General features: G+C 42.6%; 1 protein-coding gene across 1 annotated transcript in view; it reads left to right on the top strand.

Annotated features, from left to right (window-relative positions):
• Nucleotides 1-23,726, top strand: part of syne1b (spectrin repeat containing, nuclear envelope 1b) — a 79,497-nt gene that overhangs the window by 37,115 nt on the left and 18,656 nt on the right. Inside the window, 54 exon segments of the mRNA XM_054614389.1 lie at nucleotides 276-458; nucleotides 579-722; nucleotides 1,246-1,401; nucleotides 1,743-1,907; nucleotides 2,005-2,177; nucleotides 2,408-2,561; nucleotides 2,715-2,858; nucleotides 3,270-3,434; nucleotides 3,572-3,889; nucleotides 4,139-4,294; nucleotides 4,410-4,580; nucleotides 4,835-5,161; nucleotides 5,265-5,417; nucleotides 5,592-5,759; nucleotides 5,881-6,057; nucleotides 6,179-6,319; nucleotides 6,409-6,534; nucleotides 6,797-6,973; nucleotides 7,268-7,533; nucleotides 7,933-9,077; nucleotides 9,080-10,092; nucleotides 10,719-11,056; nucleotides 11,160-11,304; nucleotides 11,388-11,606; nucleotides 11,693-11,961; nucleotides 12,165-12,330; nucleotides 12,457-12,612; nucleotides 12,767-12,919; nucleotides 13,011-13,193; nucleotides 13,285-13,422; nucleotides 13,680-13,865; nucleotides 14,043-14,165; nucleotides 14,290-14,472; nucleotides 14,756-14,899; nucleotides 15,182-15,370; nucleotides 15,646-15,786; nucleotides 16,151-16,261; nucleotides 16,360-16,521; nucleotides 16,722-16,916; nucleotides 17,025-17,201; nucleotides 18,197-18,388; nucleotides 18,942-19,073; nucleotides 19,220-19,335; nucleotides 19,447-19,600; nucleotides 19,726-19,854; nucleotides 19,968-20,123; nucleotides 20,401-20,610; nucleotides 20,860-20,961; nucleotides 21,062-21,181; nucleotides 21,294-21,494; nucleotides 21,623-21,796; nucleotides 22,071-22,202; nucleotides 22,532-22,728; nucleotides 22,907-23,039. Of these exon segments, the coding sequence (XP_054470364.1) occupies nucleotides 276-458; nucleotides 579-722; nucleotides 1,246-1,401; nucleotides 1,743-1,907; nucleotides 2,005-2,177; nucleotides 2,408-2,561; nucleotides 2,715-2,858; nucleotides 3,270-3,434; nucleotides 3,572-3,889; nucleotides 4,139-4,294; nucleotides 4,410-4,580; nucleotides 4,835-5,161; nucleotides 5,265-5,417; nucleotides 5,592-5,759; nucleotides 5,881-6,057; nucleotides 6,179-6,319; nucleotides 6,409-6,534; nucleotides 6,797-6,973; nucleotides 7,268-7,533; nucleotides 7,933-9,077; nucleotides 9,080-10,092; nucleotides 10,719-11,056; nucleotides 11,160-11,304; nucleotides 11,388-11,606; nucleotides 11,693-11,961; nucleotides 12,165-12,330; nucleotides 12,457-12,612; nucleotides 12,767-12,919; nucleotides 13,011-13,193; nucleotides 13,285-13,422; nucleotides 13,680-13,865; nucleotides 14,043-14,165; nucleotides 14,290-14,472; nucleotides 14,756-14,899; nucleotides 15,182-15,370; nucleotides 15,646-15,786; nucleotides 16,151-16,261; nucleotides 16,360-16,521; nucleotides 16,722-16,916; nucleotides 17,025-17,201; nucleotides 18,197-18,388; nucleotides 18,942-19,073; nucleotides 19,220-19,335; nucleotides 19,447-19,600; nucleotides 19,726-19,854; nucleotides 19,968-20,123; nucleotides 20,401-20,610; nucleotides 20,860-20,961; nucleotides 21,062-21,181; nucleotides 21,294-21,494; nucleotides 21,623-21,796; nucleotides 22,071-22,202; nucleotides 22,532-22,728; nucleotides 22,907-23,039 (11,148 nt within the window).

Raw genomic sequence — 23,726 nt, 5'->3', positions numbered from 1 at the left:
ATAAATAAAAATAAAATATATTTTTATTTTATTTTATTAGTTAATTTCTATTGTATACATTGGTTTTGCCATGTTAAATATTGTACTGTTTTATTAGGGCTTTGTTGAGCTTTCTGTCGTTTTATTGCCTTGCTTTTTCTTCTTGATATGTCAAAACACCTTGTAAACTCAGTTTTTAAAGGTGCTAATAAAATAAACTTTATATTATTATACTGTAAGATTAACAGTTTCACTACATGCTAATGTTATTGTCTCATCTCTGCTTCTATCCTCAGGAGTTTCTAAGTGGCAGAGATCAAGGTCAGTCAAAGCTCAATGCTGTGGTTGTGAATGGTGAGCTGGTCTGTAGTACTGCAGCTAAAGACAAAGTCGATGCAGTTCGGGCTAAAATGAACACTGCCAGAGAAGACTGGAAAAATATGATGACCAACCTGCACAACAGAGAGACAAGTCTACAGGTAAGTACCTAAATGTCCCTTTGCGCCAATCAGCAGCCATAATAAATAATGGTATATTAATACATTTTAATTCTAGGAAACATCCCAATAATCTCCTCTTACACGTCTTTTGTGCTCCAGAACGTCTTGTCTCAGATGAAAGATTTTGAGGCGAGTGCCGAGCCTCTCCAGGAGTGCCTGAACGCCACAGAGCTGGCTGTACACGAGAGCTGCACAAGGCTTCATGATCTCTCAGCCAAGAAGCAAGAGCTTTACAAGCTACAGGTACTAATGTTCACTGAGCCTGGAACACCCCTCATTTCAAGACCACTCATGTTCAACTCCAACAACCACTCAGTGCTTGAGTGCCAACATGACTAATCCTGTCATTTTCAGAAACTCACCATTCCAGCTATGTTACCGTGTTTTGGCATTGCTGTTATTCTTTTAGGAAGCCCTGCCAACAGCTTATACTAACTGCCAGTTGCTTATTTTCTGTGCTAATTGTTCTGCTTTGCTTCTCTCAGATGTCCTCTTAACAGTGTATATCATATATATTAATACTTGCCTCATTTATAAAATAATTGCTTTTCATATTTATTAATTGTTTAAAACTGTCTGCCAGCTATTTCCAAAGGCCTTGCACGTCCACCAAGAGCTTTACCAACCGTAACACCGTGGCCAAATGTCTCATTCTCTTTTCTTTTTTGCCATGTTGCCATCTCTAACCCTTCAGTCTGTGTCTGAATTTCTTATATCTGTGTGTCAGCTTGCATGCCTCTTTGATAACCTGCTTGTGCTCTTCCAGTCTGTGCTTGAGGAGTTAGCCTCTCACGAGATTCAGCTGAACAAGCTGAAAGAGAAGGCCCAGCTGCTGTGGGATGAACACTCTGCCGGCAAGGGTTTTGTGCACCGTGTCTCGCAGCTCTCTGCTCAGTACCTAGCTTTAACCAACCTGACCAAGGTACAGTAATGCCTACCAATCCGCTTGTGCACTGGGGCTTTTCTGGGGGTAGAGCTGGAGAGGAGGCAGAAGCACTAGACTGGATCGAGCTCTAACTTAATATTATTTTACAGTGATAAAATGTGAAGGTACTAACTCACCATGATTTTCCACTATTTATTTTTTTCATTTGTTACTGTAAGTCTTAAACAGAGAATGTACAAGCTATTTTCCATAATATCTTTTGTTCTAAATCTTTATTAATCATTAAAGACTTGTCTAATTATGAGGTTGCTGTGGATTCACTTTTTAAAACCTACAGTGGTAATTTTCCTTGTTGCGCCTGCTTTGTGGACCTGCAGGAGAAGGCATCAAGGATTGACCGAATAGCCACTGAGCACCAGCTTTTCTCCCAAGGGTTGAAGGAGCTGCAGAACTGGGTGGCTGACACCAGCCACATGCTGCAGACTTACTGCATCCCCACTGCTGACAAAAATGTTCTGGATAGCAGGATGATCAAGCTGGAGGTATAAAAAGTCACCAATAGTTTTTAGAATTAGAATTAACCCTGTGAGCATCCATTATAGGAGATTATTAAATGCCCATGTGTCATTGTTGCACCAGGCCTTGCTGACAGCTCGGCAGGAGAAGGAGATCCAGCTGAAGATGCTGATCACAAGAGGAGAGTCTGTTCAAAGAAACACCTCAGCTGAAGGAGTGCCTGTACTCCAAAAACAAATACAGGACCTAAAAGATTCCTGGGATGCTCTGCTCTCCGCCTCAATACAATGCAAAAGGTTCATTCCTCATCCACTAGTAACACCACACATCAACAACAAAACATATGTTTCAAACTGCCTTTTGGTAGCTCTATAGCAACATTACTCAGTCCACTTTAATTTACATGAAGTGCAAAGTGTACACAGCATCTCAATTCTGCTGCTACTATTTTTGGAAGCTTTTGTATTGCTGCTTTTGCTACTACTGCACCATTGTCTTACTTTGTTATACTGTTTAAAATCGACAGTCAGCTGGAGGGTTCCCTGTCTCAGTGGACCAGTTACCAGGAGGATATACGCCAGTTTGTGGCATGGGTGGAGCGTGTGGAGGAGAGTCTTGACCCCACTGACAAACAGTGCCCAGAGATGAGAGACAAAACTACTAATCTGAGCAGAGCCAAGGTACTGCTACCTTCTTAGTCATAATGTATACTATTAGACGTATAAATTATTAAATGAATTTCATGTAGACTTACAAATACAAAGTACTTTTGAATTTAACAGATATACACTTGAAAAATACCATTGATTGATATTGTGCCTCTGTTGTTTCAGTTGCTGTATGAGGAAGTGCTCAGCCACAGCACTCTGCTGGACACCATCACCGCAAAGAGTGCCAGGATCGCTGAGAACTATGTCACTCAACTGGAGCTCCAAGATCTGCAAGAGCGCTACAGCACTATCAAAGACAATGCCATGGTAATAAAAGCAGAGTGGACAGTAAATCTTACTTTAAATATTTATTTCAGCTGTAGTATTTGATAGTTTTTGTGCAGCTGTTTTTAAAGAGTCATCAAAGTAGAAAAAAATGACAATGTCTCGAGGACATTCCCCTAAAATCTATTATTTAATCACGTCTTATGACAATGATCCATTGTCCTTTTAATAAGTTATATTGTTTTTTTCTTACGCAAATTGACATAAGGTAATTGAGACTCATCAGCAGAATTCTTTTTGAAAATAGCATCACACTGAAAAACACAGCTTGAGTGTGAAGTGTTAAAATTTCAAACCAATTGTCGCATATCAACAAATATGTTGTCAAAGGAAAGGTTATAATCAATTAGCTCTCACATTATGACTGAATCCTTATCTTCATTGTGTCCTCAGAGGGCTGTAGGCAAAGCAGAGGAGCTGGTGAAAGCCCACCAGGAGTATCAGCAGGGCCTCCAAGCATTTGAGGACTGGCTGGAACAAGAACAAGAGAAGCTCGGCTGCTACACCCAACTGGAGGGTGATGTTGATATGCTGGAGGAGACTCTGCAAAAGCTACAGGTTTGAATATTCTCAGTGGGGAAACGTTAAAAATGTAATGCTTGTTCTACCAAATAGCCAGAAGTTCTATTTGGTTAATATATTGTATATATATATAATAATAGCTGAAAGTGCTCATCACATCTATGTAACTACAGGAGCTGCAGCTGCACTGCACAGAGGGCCAGGCTTTGCTAAACACCCTCATGGTCAGTCGGGAGCTGGTCATTCCCTGGGGCCTGCCTCAGATCGAAGACCGAGCACTGGAGACCCTGCAGCAGGAGTGGAGGTTGTACCAGAGCCGGCTGGCCGACACCCGGGCTCAGCTCAACAGCGCTCTGGCCAAACTCCGGCAGATGGAGCAGAAGTTTCAGCGTCTTGACAGCTGGCTTAAAGGCATGGAGACCAAAGCACAACTGCGTGGCCATCGGCGGTCTGACCGAGCCACAAAAGATGCTCAACTTCAGTTAATAAAGGTTAGTGTTAAATGCACAGAAGCTATGCACATGGAAATGTTTTGCACAAATCTGCATAAATATGTATAGTTTTCACTGCTGTTTTAGTTGCTTTGACAATACTGCATTTCAAATCAGCACTGGTCCCTTCAGTCGGATCAGAAAACAGTTTCTTTCAACAAGCTAATTTGCATTTAGCATTTCAGTCCAATCATTATATTGGAATTCAATTATTGTTCAGACATCTCCTAATGGTTCTTGTTTGATCAGAGCTGGCAGGAGGAAGTGCTGGTTTATCAAGAGGAGATGGAGGGCCTCAGTCTCTTGGCTCAGCAGGTTCTGGATGAGACCCATATTAGCAGCCGGATCAGTTCCAGAGCTACCCAGATTACAGCCCGCTACCACGTCCTGCTCCTGCATTTACTGGTAACATAGCACACAGTATCAGTATGTTTGTTAATAGATATGTATTGATTGCTTGATGCATTTTGAAATAGTTTCATAACCATACCTTGTTGTTTCCTCTTATTTTATATTGCAGGAGACGATCAAACAGCTCCAGGAGGAGGTGTCTTGCATTGAAGAGGCACAGTGTGTCTTTAACACCTTCTCGGACTGGCTCAGCGCGGCTCAGAATAACTTCAGCACTGTGGCTATCAGTGTTGATGTAGTGGACCGCTTTGCTATGGACAGAAAGATGAAAAAACTAGAGGTACTCTCACTAACATAGAACACATGCCTCCTGTACTATTGACTGCTTTGTAAAGAGCATTCCCAGCATTTCAACACTAACATATACAAGTGCACATAACTACTCTAACCTGACCAAACTATTGCTGACTTGTATTTATATCATGAGTTTAAATGAAAGCAGAAGTGCATTAATAAAAGTTGCAGTACTACCATCAGCCTCAAAAATATGGTGTCTTTTTTAAACGTAACAACACTATCCCATGTACCTTTCAGGCTCTTCAGGCAGACATTGAGCAGGGTCACTCTCACCTGAAGGCAATGAGGGAGAAGACAGAGAGAGCCATGGCTTTCTTAGAGGAGCCTGAAGCAGAACAGCTGAAGGAGGAAGTGGACAGCCGCCTCTTCCAACTAAAGGAGTTGATGGAAGCTCTGCGAACAGAGCATAGCTCCCTCGAGAAATGTATCTCGCTCTCTAAAGACTTTTTGGATAAATACAAGTCCCAGGCCCAGTGGGTGATGGAGACCAAGAACCTTTTAGCATCAAGTGTGGAGCCTAAGGCTGAACTCTACCAGAAGAAGGCTCAGCTAGCCAAGTACAAGGTAACTTAACACTCGTTATTCTTTTATTTTCCTCGTGGAATTGAAGTGAAAATAAACAGTATTCATTCATCTGTAATATTTTTCTCTGTTTCCATATATGCAGACCATCCAGCAAACAGTGCAGTCTCACGAATCAGCGGTGAAATCTGTTTTTGAGAAAGGAGAGGCCCTGCTCGACACAGTCCATGACCCCACTATAAGTGACAACATGAAAAAGCTGCAGGCTGACTACCAAGAGATTTGTTTAGCAGCTAAGGTATGGACACTATATGTCAGATAGCGGTCACACACGAGTATCTGAAAGTCAAGAACCACGGATATCATTCGTTTATGTTTTTTGATCTGTGTTATTATGGCAAACCAACAAAATTATGGTGACATGTCATACAGCAACATGCATTTCTGAGATTGGCTGTATGTTGTATTTTAGACACAGGTCCAGAACCTTGTGGAGTGGGTGAAGGAGCACGAGGACTACAACAGTGAATTGCAAGAGGTTGAGAAGTGGCTCTTACAGATGTCCAGTAGACTGGTCACCTCAGACTCCATGCAGACCAGCGGTATGGAGATGGCCACTCAGCATCTTGCCAGACACAAGGTGACCTTTACCATACTGTCAAATTTACAATTTTTACTGTAAAATATGTTTTGCAGTTTACACAAATAAATGACTTCAAATAGTTGTGTGTTTTAAAACACCTGAATTTTATTTTTTTCAGGCAATAATGGAGGAGATTGCCAGTTTTGAGGAGCGTCTCACCAGCTTGAAGCAGAAAGGAGAAGGTCTCATAGCCAGCTGCACAGACCAAGTTCAAGCTAAGATCAGTCAACAAGTCCAGTCTCACCAACAGGGAACCAGAGATAGCTACTCCGCCATATGCAGCACTGCCCAACGTGTGAGTAATACAAGACAGCTTAGATATTTTATCTTCTTGACTTTCCTAACAAGGAAACCTCAAAAAAAGTTTTAACATAGAGTAAAGGTTAGTAAAGGTCTAACCTCACCTTGTTTAACAGGTGTACCAGGGTCTGGACCGGGAGCTGCAGAAACACGTTAACCACCAGGACACTCTCCAGCAGAGCCAGACCTGGCTCTCCACAGTGCATGAGGAGCTCAAAGATCAGGGACCATCTGGTCTGCAGGAAGCACTGAAGCAGGTGCAATGTTGCCCACTCTTGGAAAGCAATTGTGGTGAAAAGTATTTTTTTCAATGCTTTATCTTAATTAATTGTTTCTGCACACACAGGTGAAGCACTACAGGGCCCTCCAGGAGCAGGCCAGCACTTACCTGGACCTGGTGTGCTCTGTGTGTGACCTGTCCGATGATGCTGTGAGAGTGACCGCTGCTCAGGTCCAGCAAGTCAAACTCACGGTCAGTAATTCTTACTTCCTTATCCATTGTACAACATAAAAGACATATTTTCTTAATCTAGGATTAGTGCATCATATTATTGATTTATAAAAAAACTGATTGTAATTACATGAAAAAAACAGTAAATGTTCTTGGTTCTATGTTGTGTATGTGAATATATTTTAACATATATCATGAGTGGAATAGAGTGTTTCCTTTTTCCTTATGTCGAGGAAAATTCTGCCAATATTGACGGTAGGAAGGTTTACATATGTTTTTGCAGATAGAGGAAAGGATGTCCAGTGCACAGGAACTCTCAGAGGGCTGGAGGGAGATCAAGGATCAGAAGCAGGATCTGACCAGCCTGTTTCAGGATATGGGGCAGCAGCTCCTCAGCCTCTCCAGAAGGCCTGCAGAGTTGGAGACCAAGATAGTTCAAAACATGCTCTCACAAGCCAAGGTAGGAAACAGTATCGGAGCGGCTGATCCTTAGACAAGGCACACAAAGGGGAACTCTTTCTTAATCATCCTCATGAAACTTATTTTTCATGCTTATTAAGATTAAGATATTCTGTATGTCTACATGTACTTTTTACCTAAACTATACAGTACAGTGAGTATAAACATGGTTATGTTGTTTTGTTATTATTATCTAATCAAACATTTTGGCTTAGTTAGCGTAAGATTACAGTGAGATCTGCTTACTGTTTGGATGTACTTATGGCTAACATCCAGTATATTGCTTTTCACACAGGAATGCAGCCAGAACCTGCAGTCCAAACAGAGTGTCCTGACCAAGATGACAGAGACCGTGAGCAAATTGACCGGTGGCCAGGACTCTCCGGAACATGCAGAACTTGACCGTCTGGGCCGTTCCTGGCTTGAGCTCTGTCACCAGGCCAACAAGCTGCAGATCCAGAGAGAGGAGGACCTGCAGAGGTCCAAAGAATACCATGACTGTATCACTGCAGTGGAGGCGCTGTTTGAACAGGTGTCCAAAGATTGGGACAATCTGGCCAGGTGTGTTTGTACATGAAGTATACATCTAAATGAGTCATCACATACTGCTGTGTTCTGATTCTAATAATCTCCTGATAGGACCAAAACCATTGAGTTTTGTTTAGGCTGCAAGAAATTACCAGTTGTGCTGTCTATTTTCAATTTCATTGTCATGGCTTAAATTATTTATACGATTTTCATGGATAGAAAATAAATAAATAGAGGAGCTCTGCGTAAGACCATTTATTTGTCATTATAGAAGTCTGACCACCATTGCAATCACCTTTGGCTAATTCGAAACAATATTCTTGTTTAAATAAAGTTGTTTTTTAGTTCTCTTGATCAAAACTTATGCTCTTTACATTGTCATATCTTCCTCACATCACTTGTGCAACTCCTTTTTTATTCTTTGTGTTACAGAACGGATGCAGAAAGTTCATCTCAGCATTTGGAGGCATTACGAAAGCTTGCAGTAACTCTGGAAGAACAAAAAGGCACTCTTGAGGACCTCAAGGAACAGAAACAAAAAGTCATCCAACATTTGAACTTGGATGACAAGGAGCTGGTAAAAGAGCAGATCAGCCACTTTGAGCAGCGGTGGTCTCAGATGCAAAACCTCATAGAGAGAAAAATCCAAGACTCAGTGGTGACCCTGGAAGATATGGGCCAAGTGGAGGCCCGTCTGAGAGATGCTCGGGACTGGGCCGAGGAGCAGAAGCCTGCCCTGTCTGAGGCCATGAAAATGAGTCCTCCTCCTGAGCTGGCTCAGAGCTTCCTGTTTGACCACCTGAGCATCTGCAGTGAGTTGGAGGCCAAGCAGCTCCTGCTGGCACAGGCCATGGCCGACGCTGACAGGGTGCTGGCCCGGCTGGGCCTCAGCGAACGGCAACGTCTCCAACAGCTTATTGTCGACACTCAAAATGAGGTGGAGTCTCTGAGTGTGAAGGTTGTGCAGCGCAGAAAACATCTCAGCAAGGCCTTCACAGAGAGAACGCAGTTCCTGATGGCTGTGAGCCAGTCCATTTCCTGGGTCCAGCAGAATGAGAAGAAGGCTCAGGCTGAGGAGTACATTGCTTTGTTACCCGATGACCTGGCCAAGCAGGTCAGAACATGCAGGAACATCCAAAGCAGCCTGAAGGCCTATCAGAGCGAGCTGACCTCCTTGTGGTCTCAGGGGAGGGACCTGATGAGGGATGCCAGCGAGGAAGAGAGGAATGAGATTCTTACAAAGCTGCAGGAGTTACAAAACATCTTTGACAAAACATTACATAGATGTGGGCAGAAACTTCAGGAGCTTGAAAAAGTACTTGTTTCCAGAAAGTATTTCAAGACAGACTTGGAGAAAATATGCCTGTGGATAAAACAAGCTGACATAGTCACCTTCCCTGAGATCAATCTGATGGTTGGAGATGCTGAATTGGAAGCGCAGCTACTTAAGTATCAACACATAGTCGAGCAAGCAATCGATTATGAGAATCTCCTCCTGATTGTACAAAGAGCTGGTCAGGAAATATTGCCCAGTCTGAATGAAGTAGACCACTGCTATTTGGATGAAAAACTCAACACGCTCCCCAGCAATATAATAGCATATTAGCACTAGCCAAAGAAAAACAGGAGAAAATCCAGCAGGCCATTCTCACGAGGAATGAGTACACCTCTTTCATCGATGTCACTCACAAAGCCCTGAAGGAGCTTGAGGAACAGTTCAATAATCTGGGTACACAGCCTGTAGGGCTGCAAACAGAAGAGGTTGTCAGTTTGCAGAGTGATTACAAAATGATCCAGGCAGACCTGAGCAGCCTCGGTCTAGCTGTGAGCGAACTGAACCAGAAGAAGGAGGGATTCCGTAGCACTGGTCAACCATGGCGCCCAGAGGAAATGACCCAGCTAGTGAGCCTGTACAACGGCCTAAAGAGGTTGGTTGAACAGAAAGTAGAGCATCTGGATGAAACCCTGGAGTCTTTTGAGGACCACAAGGCAATGGCTATGCAGGTTGACTCTGAGCTAAAGGCCACAAAAGAGCAGCTGGTGAAAGTTAACGCTGAGACGCAGTCGGCTGAGGAGAGGCTGAAGAACTACCACGCTCTGGCGGGGAGCCTCCAGAGCGCCAACTCTCACTTGTCAAGGCTCATGGAGCAGATGGACACTCTCGCACCCCGTGTGGAGCAAGCGGCCCATGATGCCTCCAAGGAGCAAGTGGTTCTGTGGCAAGACGAGCTGCGCTCTTTGCAGGCTGCAGTAGGGGATCTGATCGAAGAGTGTGAGAACAGGTTTGTCCAGAGTAAAGACTTTGAGACAGAGATGAAAAGGACCCTGGACTGGCTGCAGCAGGTCAGGGACGACCTGGGCTGTGCCGTGATTGTTGATGTGAGGGTGGAGAAGGTGCAGGAGGAGATCAGAAAGCAGCAAATCATGCAGGAGGAAGTACAGTCGAGGCTGAGGATAGTGGCTGCTCTCAGTAGCAGAGAGAAACAGCAATTTATCAGCGCAAATGAGCTAGTCCCGGCCCACGTAGATACAAGCCTGGAAGAAATGGCAAAGCTGCAGGCGGACGTTCAGAAAGCACTGAGCTCCAAACAGGTGGGACAATATTACACTCAATATTCTATAAAACATGGTATTCAAAATTCTAGTGAAATGCTTTATCTGTAATGCTGTTTGGTAAAGTTACCTTAATGATATATACAGTATTTGATTTGTCATTTGGTGAGAAGCATCAGAATAATTGCACTCATGTTAGATTCTATTCTATTTGTAAAGATTTGTTTTATTGAAAAATGAATGATGCTCAATTTACAGTGCATTTGCTTTATGATTGATACATAAACATTTGCATTCATGCATGAAAAATAAAATAAAAGATAAAGGAAAAAATTCACATAAGGGAACAGATTCATGCAAATGTACAGTTCTCGTAGAAAAAAAGTTATTCTAAAAATAATAATGTTACATCATATGATATATTTATTCAAATAAAACAGTGATAATGACATATACTACATAATAATGATAATAAACAAACTATATTAAAAGGAAACATTTAATACAATCAAAGTAAATCAATAAATACACATAAAAATATATAGAGAAAATAATGAATACGATTTAAAATGTTTTAAAATATATACAATAAACATGTAATTATAATAGAAAAGAGAGGTAAAAAACTGAATCTGTATTTTATACCTCATTGCTTTTGTGTATAGATCACTCTGGAGGAAGCCCTGGGGTTGTGTCAGAAGTACCACTTCAGGATGCAGTCAGCCTGTGAATGGCTGGAGGACGCCGTGTCCTTCCTGCAGCAGGCTAGCCTGGGTGTGGACGTGGAGAACTATGAGGAGTGTCTCCGGCAGCAGGGCGACATCATGGCCACAGAGCAGGAGTTCCTCATCCACCTGGAGGAGCTGCAGGGCCTGCTGCCTCAGCTGGAGAACCTGGTCAACCCCAAAGCTAAAGATCAGCTCCGTGTGAGCGTGGAGTCAGCAGAGCAGAGAGGCGGGGAGGTTCGAGATCAGCTCCAGTGTCACCAGGATGTCCTAAAAAGGTAATGAGAACAAAAACAGTGTTGGCGCATGTGTAATATACCGTGACGATACTGAAAGTTTGGTAATACTGACATTATCCTGTGATATTTGTTTTATTCTTAGCTGTGTAACTCAGTGGAAGTCTTACCAGGAGTCAAGGCAGACTGTCATTGAGCTCATGAATGAGGCAGAAAAGAAGCTGACTGAATTTTCCACTGCAAAAGCAGCCACAAGTCAAGAGGCTGAAGATAAACTATGCAGTCATCGGGTATGAAAGACCAAAGCAAAAAAGCTGTTGGGCTTCTATGAATGCTGTCAACTAACTTTATTAATTGTCTCTCACTTTTTCAGTCCCTTGTCTCTCTTGTGAATGGCTTCCAAGAGAAGCTGAGTGGTTTAGAGGAGCAAGCTGCGCAGCTGGAGCTGGTGGGGAGTGATGCCAGCAAGGCCACCATCAGTCGCTCCATGACCACCGTGTGGCAGCGCTGGACACGACTACGCAGCGTGGCACGGGGACGAGAGCGAGTACTCGAGGACACAGCACAGGATTGGAGGACTTTTAGAGAGAAGGTACAAAAACAGACAATGACAGACGATAATTAAATGAAAATATATTTTTTACCAGAAGCTTAACTTTCTTAATCATTGATGTGCAGATGGTGAAGGTGAGAGCAGTCTCTGATGAGCTCCAAAGTCGTTTCCCTGACAGCGCCGTGGAGAAGGCTTCCAAAGCCACCCTGCAGTCTCTGTTGGACCAGCACGACCTGCTGAGCCAAGACTTGGAGAGAGAGCTCTCCTCCCTCACACTGCTGCGCCAGTACGCTCTCAGCCTGCTGCACGATGTGGAAGTGCCTTCACCCACTACTGAGCAGGAAGAGCTGCCCAGCCTGAAGGCGATCAGAGCTGTTCAAGACCAAATGGAAAGGTAGAGACGCGATAAACCTGCAAGGTTGTTGCATTTAACAGGAGCTTATGTATTAAGATTAAGTCTTATCAGTGGTATTGTGTTAATGGAGATGTTTTTAGATTTAGATTGTCATTATTTTGGTTGAAAACATTCTCAACTATTCAGAAATAGTAATTGTGTCATTCAGAATTTCAGTAGACTCATTGTTTCTTTGCCTCCAGCCTCCTGACACAATCCAGGACCAAGCGCGCTCAAACAGCTCAGGAACTGAGGGACAGAGAGGAAGTGGAGAAGGAACTTAGCGTCGTAAAAGCCTGGATCCAGGAGACCAGGGAGCTTCTTCTCAATCCCACACCAGACATTGATTCTCTGCTGCAGGAGCTTGAGGTAAGTCTCATATCTTAAAACATGTATATCAACGTTCTGATCTTCCAGTCATTCTCTGAACATTTTTATTTGACTGTTATTATTACTGAGAGAGCTGATATGGAGTTCTGTATTTGTTGCTTTTAGGTTGTTCATGGAGAAGTGATCAATTATCGTCAGAATGTGGATAAACTAGCAGAGCAGCAACAAAGCAAGTATCTGGACCTCTACACCATACTGCCCTCTGAAATCTCCATGCAGCTGGCTGAGGTCTCACTTGCATTGGGTGCCATTGAGGATCAGGTAGGGTATCATTTAAAAAGCTTTCAATGAAAACAAGATCCTAATGGCCCTCTTTTATATTTTGTATCATCGTAATTGTTATCCTATCAATTTCATAAAGGGACACCAACCATATGTGTGTCCCTCATGTTGCATTTGTTGACATTTCTTCTAGGTTCTTTCAAAAGAGAGAGAAATTCAGAGAACCAGAGAAATAAAAGAGGACTTCAGCTCTAGAATTCATGACATCTCTGAGAAACTCAAAGCAATCTCAGCCAAATTCAAGGAAAAATCTCCTGACGTTGATCATGCCAAAGAAGAGGTCAAGGTGGGGTAGCTTACTCTGCTTGAACCTACTGTGAATGTGTAGCTGATACAGATTCCTTTGAAATTCTGATGTTTTTTTTACATTTCTTCAGAGCCTGGCTGAGGACCTGGACAGTTGTGGTCGCACCCTCTCAGAACTGGATGCTGCTGTACAAGAGTTTGGCCGCAGAAACCCCCTGTTGGCAAAACAGCTTAGTGATTCCATCAGCAAGCTATCAGAGATGCATCACCACACAACACGGCTAGCAGACTGTAGGAACAACTGGCTCAAAAAGGTTTGCGTTTACAGGTCGCCTATACAAATGCAAATGTTATTTTATGCTATGCACAGATACACTGATACTCTATCTAATCTTGACTCCTCAGGCTGTCTGCTATTTAGATGAGTATAATGAGATGCTGGACTTCATTGTGAGGTGGTCGGAGAAAGCCAAAAGCCTGGTGCGGGCAAACATCATCTGGAACTCCTCTGTTCATCTGCAGGAGCAGATACGAATGTATCAAGTGAGTTTGGGGGTCCAGACATGGGTTCTATTGTGATATACAACTGCAGCATTTCAGCTTTGAAAAAAGTGTTTTGGGGCTTTTTACAATCCAATTATTTAAAAATAGAAAGAAGTAAATTGTTCATGGACATGTCAGGACTTTTACCAATGCACACATTTCATAAAAGGCTCATGCAGGGAATAAGCCAACTATTCCTACCAGGAGACCATACCACACATGTCTTTCATTTACTGTCTTGTTGCCCTGTTCCTTAGGCTGTTCTTCGTGAGTCTCGGGAGCTCCATGGTGACCTGGAATCCATGGCAGAGAAAGTGGATCTTCTCTCTGAGGTGCTGCAGGTGGAACCTATGAGCCAGCAGGTTTGTGAACTTAGTCGACACACTGAGGAGCTTCAGCAATGCATCAAGACACAACTGCAGAGCTTGGAGGATGCAGATAAGGTACAGAGAAAAAATACTTATTATCTATTACTTCTTTGTAACATTTACAAATACCCTTCTCTTTCTATTTTTATTATATTTGACTACTGGTATTTCCTTTTCCCTTTAGTACTTGTATCTCATACCTTACAGTGATATATATACTCTATAATTGACTCATGTATTATATTTCCTCAGAGTATGGAAGCCCTGGAGTATGAAGTCAAGGCCCTACATGTTGCTCTGGAGCAGGTCCAAGCCACACTGACCTCTCCAGAGTTGGCACGCCAGAGCCTCAAAGAACAGCTGGCTCAGAGACAGGTAACCACACTTCATTTAAATAATCCATGACATGGCTTGTAATTTGTCAGAAAGCACCTCGGATGCTTACTTTGCACACTAAAGCTTGCTAACAGTTTCACACAATGTAAACTTGTTTGTGCAGCGTCTCTTGTCAGATATGGAGAGCTTCAAGCAGCAGGTGCAGGCAGTGCAGCTGTGTCAGAGTGCTCTGCGGGTCCCAGAGGAGGTGATGCCCAACCTCGCCATATGTCGCACAGCGCTGCGTCTGCAGCAAGAGGCCAGTCAGTTGCAGCATGTGGCCATTCAGCAATGCAACATCCTACAGGTACAGTAGGGGACACTATTGCTGCAGCACAGTAACGTCATATTGTCCTGCGTTCTGACATAATGCACGGTGTCTATAGAAAGGCACAGCTAGCAGCTTGAGTCACAATGCTGCCAAGTAAACAAGTTTTAAGATGATTAAAGAAGATTTTACTTGAACTGAAGGATTCATATAGTTATTTGCATATTTTAAGTTGTATACTCTTTTTAAATTCTGCACAAAAAAACTTTGAGGTTGAACCTGTTCATCTGACAGTAACAAAGCAATTTCATTCTCAATCCAGGAGGCAGTGGTGCAGTACGAGCAATATGAACAGGAAGTGAGAGACCTACAGGGACTGATAGAGGAAGCACATCGCGTAATTCAAGACCGACCGATTCCCACAAACAACATCCAGGAGCTGCAGGCCCAGATCCTTCACCATGAAGTAGAATACGTTATTCACATACTTAACCCACCTTTTCTTAACAGCAAGGGAGAAATTGAAGGGAAGTGACCCAGGATAGGTCATCAATGCAATACAGGCATAACAAATAAAATGTGACATGCTTGTAACATAGCATTACAACATGTAACATCTGTATTTATTAAACTTACTCAATGCAATCCTCATTTCTACTTATGATACTCTCTGCACTATGGTGTTAAGTCAAATGTCCTCATAACTGCATAATAAGTTATAATAAGTACATTTTGTATTTCTGAATAGGAACTGGCCCATAAGATCAAAGGTTACCAAGAGCAGATCGCCTCACTGAATTCAAAATGCAAGATGCTGGCAGTGAAGGCCAAGCATGCCACCATGCTGCTGACAGTGAGTGATGTGGAGGGACTGCCTGAGGGGCTGCAGGAGACGGATGGGGAGAAATCCCAGAAATCTTCAGCACAAGCCGTTATGGTAAGAGAACACAATATACCACCATAACAAAGTGGTGCTTGCCTACTTAATAAACTCATTCTGCTATTTCTGGCTCAAGCTTAAATAATTCTGAAGAGTTTTATTCCTTTAATCTTACTAATTACACCTTTTTGCCTGCTTTTATTATAAAATATGTGTTTTCAAAAGGAGCATTTTGCAACTTTTAACTAAAAAACACATTGCATATTATTAATCTTTCCCAATCCATCTCGCATGTCTGCTCTTGTGTTAATGTTTCTTGCATGGCGTGTCAGATGATGGCTGGCCGCTGTCACACCCTCCTGTCTCCTGTAACTGAGGAGTCTGGGGAGGAGGGCACTAACAGTGAGGTTTATTCTCCTCCTGTCTGTCGCTCTCCTTCTCCCATCACTTACACTGAAGCCACTATAACCAAGGTATCTGCCTTCCCTCTTCATCTTTTTTTTCAGTCATTCTGGTCTTTCAGCAAAATTCTACATACTGTAAAATTTGTAGTTTCTATCTAGTCAATGAATAATCTTTCTCTATTTTTTTCTGTAATCTTTCCTGTTAGCTCTGTAATTACATTAAACACACTCAATTAATAAATGCAATTAATAAAAGAAGAAGGCAAAAACAAACCAAGGGGAGTTATAATCCATATCTACTCTCTGCCTGCACCCGCAAGCTCATCATGACTGACAATGAATTAACAGCTTTATAGAAGAATTTCTATCTGCCATCTGTTTCATAACTAATTTCTCTTAACTGCTGCTGGCACTGTTTGAATGTTTTTTTTAGGGAAGAGGAACACTCACAAGAGCTCCAATCCAAGATTTATATGACCCGGCATTTGAGTCCGTGGCCAACTTAGATGACTTGCAGCGCTCATGGGAGACTTTAAAGAACGTGGTATGTGACTAACAAGATGTCAGCTTGGTAGTTTGTTGAATCTCATCCACTATTTTCAGGATAAGCACTTTTAAATTGTCCACTCTGTCTTCCAACAGATCAGCGAGAAGCAGAGGTCTCTGTATGAAGCTCTTGAAAAGCAGCAGCATTACCAGAGTTCCCTGCAGTCAATCTCCTCTAAAATGGAAGCTCTGGAGGCCAAACTGGGTGAGCCTCTGGAGGCAGATAGAAGCCCAGATAGCCACGTTAAGACACAAGAGGTGAGTCATTACACTACAATAAAGGTTTGATGTAAAGAGAACGTTCGCATTGACAGGGTAGGGAGAAGTCAGAATTTTAACATAATGTAAAAACTACATGCCTCAAAAAGATGATACTTCCATTTGACCAACATATAAATGAAAAATAAAGTCAATAAATGTGCAGAATGCTACACATTTAACTATGTTGTCCACTCCAGGGTCTGATAAAAGAGATCCAGAGTGTGCAGGAGGAAATAGACAGGCTGCAGACAAGCTTCACAGAAGATCTGGCCTCTGATGCTGTGGAGTCAGACATGGCTGACCAGCTGGCCATGCACTCCTCCCTGGCTGTGTTAGCTGAGAGGATGGCCACTATCCACATGAAGGCCTCAGGGAAACAGCAGATATTGGAGGTATTTTTTGTGAATATTGTGATTTATTGATTAAAATTCATTTTTATATCTATAATACCGAATTAATAGACCGGTGTGATGAGTAAAATGTGATGTGCTCCTCCCCAGGAACGCATTAGTGACCGTCTGGAGGGTCAGCAGCAGGAACAAGCCATACAGCTCTATCACACCCAGGCAGACGACCTGGACCTGTGGTTGACCAGAATGCGCAGTGCTGTAACCTTCATCCTTGAATCTAAACCTCTAGAGGAGACGGATATGGAGGATCAGCTTGCTGAATGTCAGGTAAGAGCTCCCCCTGCTGTTCATTCAGAGCAATGGATACAAACAACATATTTGAATTATTATATTAATTAATATATGAATATGATAATAAGGTTGCTTACTAACATTTATGGCAAAGCAAATTGTCAGGAATGGGAATACTGTGCTGGAGTACTTTTGGAGTACTTTTTTCTAGATGTTCAGCCTGTGTTTCTGGTCAGCACACTAATGCACATTTTCCAATGAATTAATTACATCTTTATTATACTTCAATATCTTGTTTCCTTTATGACATATGGATCATCCGAGCGCGACAGAAACCTTTCAGTGGGTAAACAAGAGCATTAGAGGAGTTAGAGGGTCATTCAGACGGCTGCGCTCTAAGCGACTGTAGCACTAGTCTTAAGCAGATTATGCAGATGTCTCTGTTTGACGAGGGCCTGTTAGCAGCATAGGGCGGAGTGTCAGAGGTTGTGGCTCTCAGACGATTAATAGATCCCACTGCTGGGATTGGTGTTGGTGATAAAGCCACTAGAATATCCAAGTAGGTGAATCCTAGAGAATGGGGAGGGTAAGGCGGGAGGGAGGGGGAGTTACTATCTGCCATAGAAAGAACTGCTGAAGATATCGATAGGAGAGTAGTGGCAATGCTATTAGAGACAAATGTATCCTCAAACTTTGGTACATCATCGTCAACCGGTCTGGACTTAGCATGGTGTTCTGGACACGAGAATTGCTTTTGAATGTTGGCGTGAGCATGTATGTTGTGGAGCATGGAGCGTGAAGGATTAGTGGTAATATGTTGCACAGGAGGCGAGGCCGGAGAGTCGGGCCAAGGATGAGAGCAGAGGGAGAGCTCTCACTGTCCTGTGGCTGAGGAAAGCTTCTGGTCTAAGGGGGGTTGAGCCAGACCCTGACCCCCTGTTTGTCTGGAAGGTCTGTTGTGTAGAGAGAATAGCTGCTGTAGGGGCAGGGACACCATGTTTGAGCTGGCCTCTCTCCTCCTGCTGCTGCAGAACATGCTGCTGGAGATTGAAGAGAAGGTGCTGGCCCTGTCGGAGCTGTCCATGCACAGTGAGAACCTGCTTCTGGAGGGCCGGACAGAGACCAGAGAGGACACCGAGCAGTTGGGCGGGAAGTTACGCATGTTGAAGGGCAGCCTGTTGGAGCTGCAGAGGATGCTACAAGACAAGCTCCTTAACATTCAGGTGAGCTGGCTACATGCTTTCAGTGCTGATATACACTAATGTGGGTGTGTAAAAGTATTTCCAGTTAGACAGAATGCTGAATATCAGAGCCTTGACCCACCTAAATGGAGCAGGGTCATTATTAGTGTCATTAATTACACCTTTGTTTACCATGCAATGAGGTGTTAAAATCACTGCTGTGAAAAGGGCCTATATGATATGATATTATACTCAATCTCCACTGTGGGTTCTTTGTTTACAATGTAAAAACATTTTCTTTCTAACTGCACCATAAAGAATATTTTATACTATGACTTGCACCAGCATATTTATTAGAGCATTATTATACACAATAGACTAACCTTAATGTCTTGTCCATTTGTTTTCCATCTACCGGCCAATATTGAATATTTGTCTTGATAGAGCACCCTTACTTTACTTTAGGATTTCTTCACACCCACCGACATATTTGCCAAACCTTTGAATCAAAATTTAACTACGGCGTTTGATAGTCGTACTTCCTTGCTGATGTGTATTACTTAGATATTTTCTAATACATTGTCTGGTCCTACAGGGCTCTCTGCAGGAGCAGGAGGACAGTGAATCAGACTCCAGCCTTTCTCAAAGTCCCAGTGTGCAGGACTGGTTGGTCCAGGCCCGGACCACACGCTCCCAACAACACCAGGACAGTCTGCAGAGACAGAGGGTACATTTTCCATTATTCTTTTGCCTCCTTGTTTTAGTACTCATAATGCATGGGGCATGTAGTGTGCAGCCGCTGGCAAAAAAAATGATCTCTTTTCTCAAATGATTTCCAGTCCAATCTTAACTGTTTTACATGTTTGTTTTTAGGAACTGGAGGAGCAGCTTGCAGAGCAGAAAAAGTTGCTTCAGTCAGTGGCCAGCAGAGGAGAGGAGATCCTCATCCAGCAGGCCTCGCCCAGCAGCGCCAGTTATTTTATAAACAGGTGTAACTCAAATCAAATAGTTAGAATGTTAAGTTAACATATGTAATGATTCCTGTGGCAGATTACAAATGGAACATTAATTAATTCATGTTTTTGTCTCCCTCCATGCAGTACATCAGAGCCATTTTCACCAGCAGCTTTGGTTGAGAGGGAATCTCAGGCTGCTAGAGAGCAGATGAGGCAGAAATGGGAGAGCCTGAGACTAGAGCTCAAAACTAAGCTGCAGCTCCTGCAGAAAACCCTGGAGCAGGACCACAAACAGCCGGTACAAACCTTGTTGTGTTGTTATTCTTAGCATAAAGTAGAAGTAAAGTGTATTGACATTGTTCTTGTTGTTATCAATTGTTAATTTTTAATGTTGTTGACTGTCCTCTGTTTTTGTTTTTGCAGGTATACTCCAGAGCTTCTCGTATGACCACGGCTGGATCACTGTTTAAAGGAGGGACACAGGCTGACAAATCCTCCCTGAATACTCTGTATGATAGTTTCAGACAAACAATGGAGGACTTGACCACTCAGGTTTTTATATTTCTCTAACATTATTACACATTTTAATCCATTCTATTGCAACATAAAAATACGTATTTCAACGTGTGTCAATGGAAATTTGCAACCCTCTTTTGTGTACATAGCCCGGTGGTGGCGAGACACAGGTGGCGGAGATGGAACAGCAGCTCTACACAGCTGTGTCATCCACCTCCTCCTGGCTGGATGGTGTGGAGAACAACGTCTTCTCTGGCTCAGTGCTGCTGGCGGAAAACCCAGAGACCCAGCTGCAAAAGCAGGAGGTACTATTAGGCTTATTTGTGCTGCGTCTTTAATTATTGCAGTTTTTAAATAGCAAATCTGGTAGTACCCATGACCTAGGAATTATCACATTTTTCTACTAAGGGTCAGTTGAAAATCTCCACAAGAAGTTGATTAAGGATACAGTGATACTGTGGCTAGAGTTTAAAAACACTGACAATTAAAGTAACAGTTTATCTTATCTATGGATGTAATCTTGTCATTTAGCATTTTGATATTTTTAAATCTCCCATGAACTGTTTCTTATCTTTCCTCCAGACCTTAGAGAACGATGTGCGACATGTCACAGAGGAAGTGAAGCTCAGCCAGGCTCTGCTAGCTGGGTCTTCAGGGCTGAGACAAGAGGACCGATCTCTGCTCGAGGACAACCTTGACTGCCTGAAGGAGAGATTAGGAGCTCTGGGTTGTGCTCTGGGGCAACGCTGTGACCACATGAGGACAAGAGCTCATGAGCTCACAGCCTACCAGGTCTGCTTGATAATTTGCAACTTTTACTTTTTAAGGGACTTTCATTTTTTAAAACAAAAATCATTAGCTAATAAAGACACATTTGCAGAGCATTCAGGATTTTTTTTTAATTCTTCACATCAGATTTTAGTGAACGTAATCACACGAAAATGTCTTTATAGCAATATATGTACAGTACAGTATTATATGTATCATAACTCCATACACCTCAATATAAATGTTCTATGAACTGTCTTTTGTCTAATACAGACTGAGTTGCAACTTCTCCAGACTGCTTTTATTGAGACAAAGTGCCAGATCCTGCAGGCTTTAGCTGGAGCCATGGATAGACCAGCCTCAAAACAACTGGAGGTAAAGGAAGCTTTGACATAGACATGCATGCCCACAGACCCTGCTTGTCCTCATCAGCACTTACAGAACAATAAATCATTGTGAATGTCATTTTTCTTAGGTTATTGCCAGTGCAGAGGAGAGCATGAAAGACTATGAACAGAGGATTACGGAGCTTAAAACCAGAGGAGCAGCACTACAGGCGGATCAGATATCAACAAACAAAATACTGAAACTCCAGGTGATTTACATCACCGACAGCTCTCACAAAAAGTTGTTCAGTCTGAAATCCATGCAGCAAAAGCTGCTCAGTCCAGCTTTTACTTATTTATATTCTTTGTGTGTGTTTTCAGGACTCATATGAGGAGCTGGTGATGACGGTGGGTTCCCGGCGCAGTGGGCTGAACCAGAACATGGCGCTGAAGGAGCAGTATGAGCGTGCTCTGCAGGACCTGACTGACCTGGTGGACACAGCTAAAGACAAGATGGCAGCCGATCAGAGGATCATTGCCAGCTCTGTGGAGGAAGTTCAGAATCACCTGGACAAACACAAGGTTTGGTCAACTTGGAGCTCTGTTAAGCGAGAAAGGATTAATATTTATTATCAACGGTATGAAAACACAACTATTAATGCTGGAGATACAATGATGTCTTTGTGTGTGGGTCTGATTGTGTTTCCTAGGAGTTCTTCCAGGGTCTGGAGTCCCATATGATTCTAACAGAAACGTTCTTCAGAAAAATCAGCGTTCTGATGCTTCCCAAAGAGAGTCAGGCCCTGGAGGAGACACTGGCTGAGGCTCAGAGCGTCCTCAAAGAGGCACACAGTAAAGGAGTTGAGCTGGAGTGTATCCTGGAGGTGAGAGAGAGAATACTATTTGTGTTACCATGATTTTCTATTAAAATAATACTGATAAAATCATAGGAAATCTGACAATTGAAATGCTTATTTTTCTGGCCCAGAGTTACTTATGCTTGAAAACTAAAGCTATTGAAGATGATCTTAAACACAATGTATTGGAGAGCCTTTTCTTTCCCCCACTATAGAGAGAGAGCACAGCAGATTTTTTGTGTTTTAAGGTTTACTAGTCAGCTGTTTCAATTTCATATACCCTTTGTGATCTTTTTTTCAGACTTGGTGCCGCTTGGTTCAGGATTACCAAAGTTTGAACAACCAACTGGAGGCAGTTGAAGGAAATATTCCTACCGTTGGCCTGGTGGAGGAGACTGAAGAAAGACTCATGGACAGAATCTCATTATATCAGGTACAAGGTGACATCAGTGCAGATTCACGGATGTGGATTATCCTAAATAGCCTCCGTAAGCCTCCTTGTTTTGTTACAATACTGTCAATAGAGTAGGAATGACAAGAAGGATTCTGGTAGGATTTGATATGTGGCCTATGAGGACCAAAGGGAATTCAAGAGGCCAGCACACTTGATATGTTTTTGCTTTCGCTGAGATTCTTGGTATAGTTTTGTTTTACTGTTTGAAGATTTCTTTACTTTTATTTAATTCACTCACTCAGTTGCACTCCCTTTCTTCCCCCAAACCATTCATTTGGTTGTCTGCTCCTCTTCCATTCTCTGTAAAGGGTCTCAAGGGGAGACTGACAGAACACCAGCACAAGCTACACCAGGTACTGGATGAGGGCAAACATCTCTTGCTGTCAGTGTGCTGTCCCGCACTGGAGAACCAACTCATGCTGCTGGGGGAACACTGGCTCAACAACACTAGCAAGGTCAACAAGGAACTACAGCGACTGGAGGCCATCCTAAAACACTGGACCAGGTCAGAAATGTTTAGCCACCAAGTCCAACTGGTATACCATAGGGGCACTGAAAAACATTATCTTTAAGTAGGGTATTTAAAATGTGCAATTTAGCAAAGCCAAAACTGCACCTGTGATTTCTGAACTCAGGATCATTCCATGACTTTGTTCTTTGATTGAATTGTGGTTTTCCTCTAGGTATCAGAGGGAGTGTGCAGAGCTCAGCGAATGGCTGCAGTCGGCTTTGGAGCGTCTGGAGTTTTGGAATACACAGGCAGTGTTAGTCCCACAGGAGCTGGAAACTGTCAGAGACCATCTCTCTGCTTTCCTTGTGAGACCACAGTTTTCTATTGTTTTCTTTTGCATTTTGTATCTGTATTCATCCAGAGATTCAGGCTTTTAGCCGGCAGCAAAAGTGCTACAACTAGTAGACATTTATACAGATGTATACACAACCTTGTTTCTTTCATAACTGAGTCACCATTCTGCAAATTAAGCCAATTGCAGCCATACAACATTATTCACATGCACATGCAAGAATGTGTCAATGTATATTAGGTTATATATGTACTACAGTATACAATTCAAATAATATACTACACGCTGTATGTACAATGTTACAGCACATGCCGGTTGTATAAGAGCATACATGTAAAATATAATCTTTTTTTTTTTGTATTAGCATCAAAATAAATACCAAAAGTAAAAGTACTCATGATGCAGAATGGCCCATTACAGAATGACATGTTGTATATTATTGGATTATAATTATTGATGCATTAGTGTTGCAGCTGGTAAAGCTGATGCTACTTTTAATTACTTTTTATACTTCTGGGAAGTTTAATCTATATTGTCGAGTAAGAAGTACAATATTTACCTTTGGGATGTAGTGGAGTAAAAGTAACAAAAACGTAAATACTCAATTAGAGCAGAAGTTCCTCAAATTGTACTTTTGTAAATGTACTTATTTCACCACTGGTACTTGTCATAGATGCATTTGTAGTAATAATCTTGCTGT

The sequence above is a fragment of the Anoplopoma fimbria genome, chromosome 15 (genome assembly GCF_027596085.1).
Source record: "Anoplopoma fimbria isolate UVic2021 breed Golden Eagle Sablefish chromosome 15, Afim_UVic_2022, whole genome shotgun sequence".
Classification (NCBI taxonomy): Eukaryota; Metazoa; Chordata; class Actinopteri; order Perciformes; family Anoplopomatidae; genus Anoplopoma; species Anoplopoma fimbria.
Note: the sequence above shows the minus strand (reverse complement) of the source record. Positions and strands in the feature narration are given on the sequence as shown.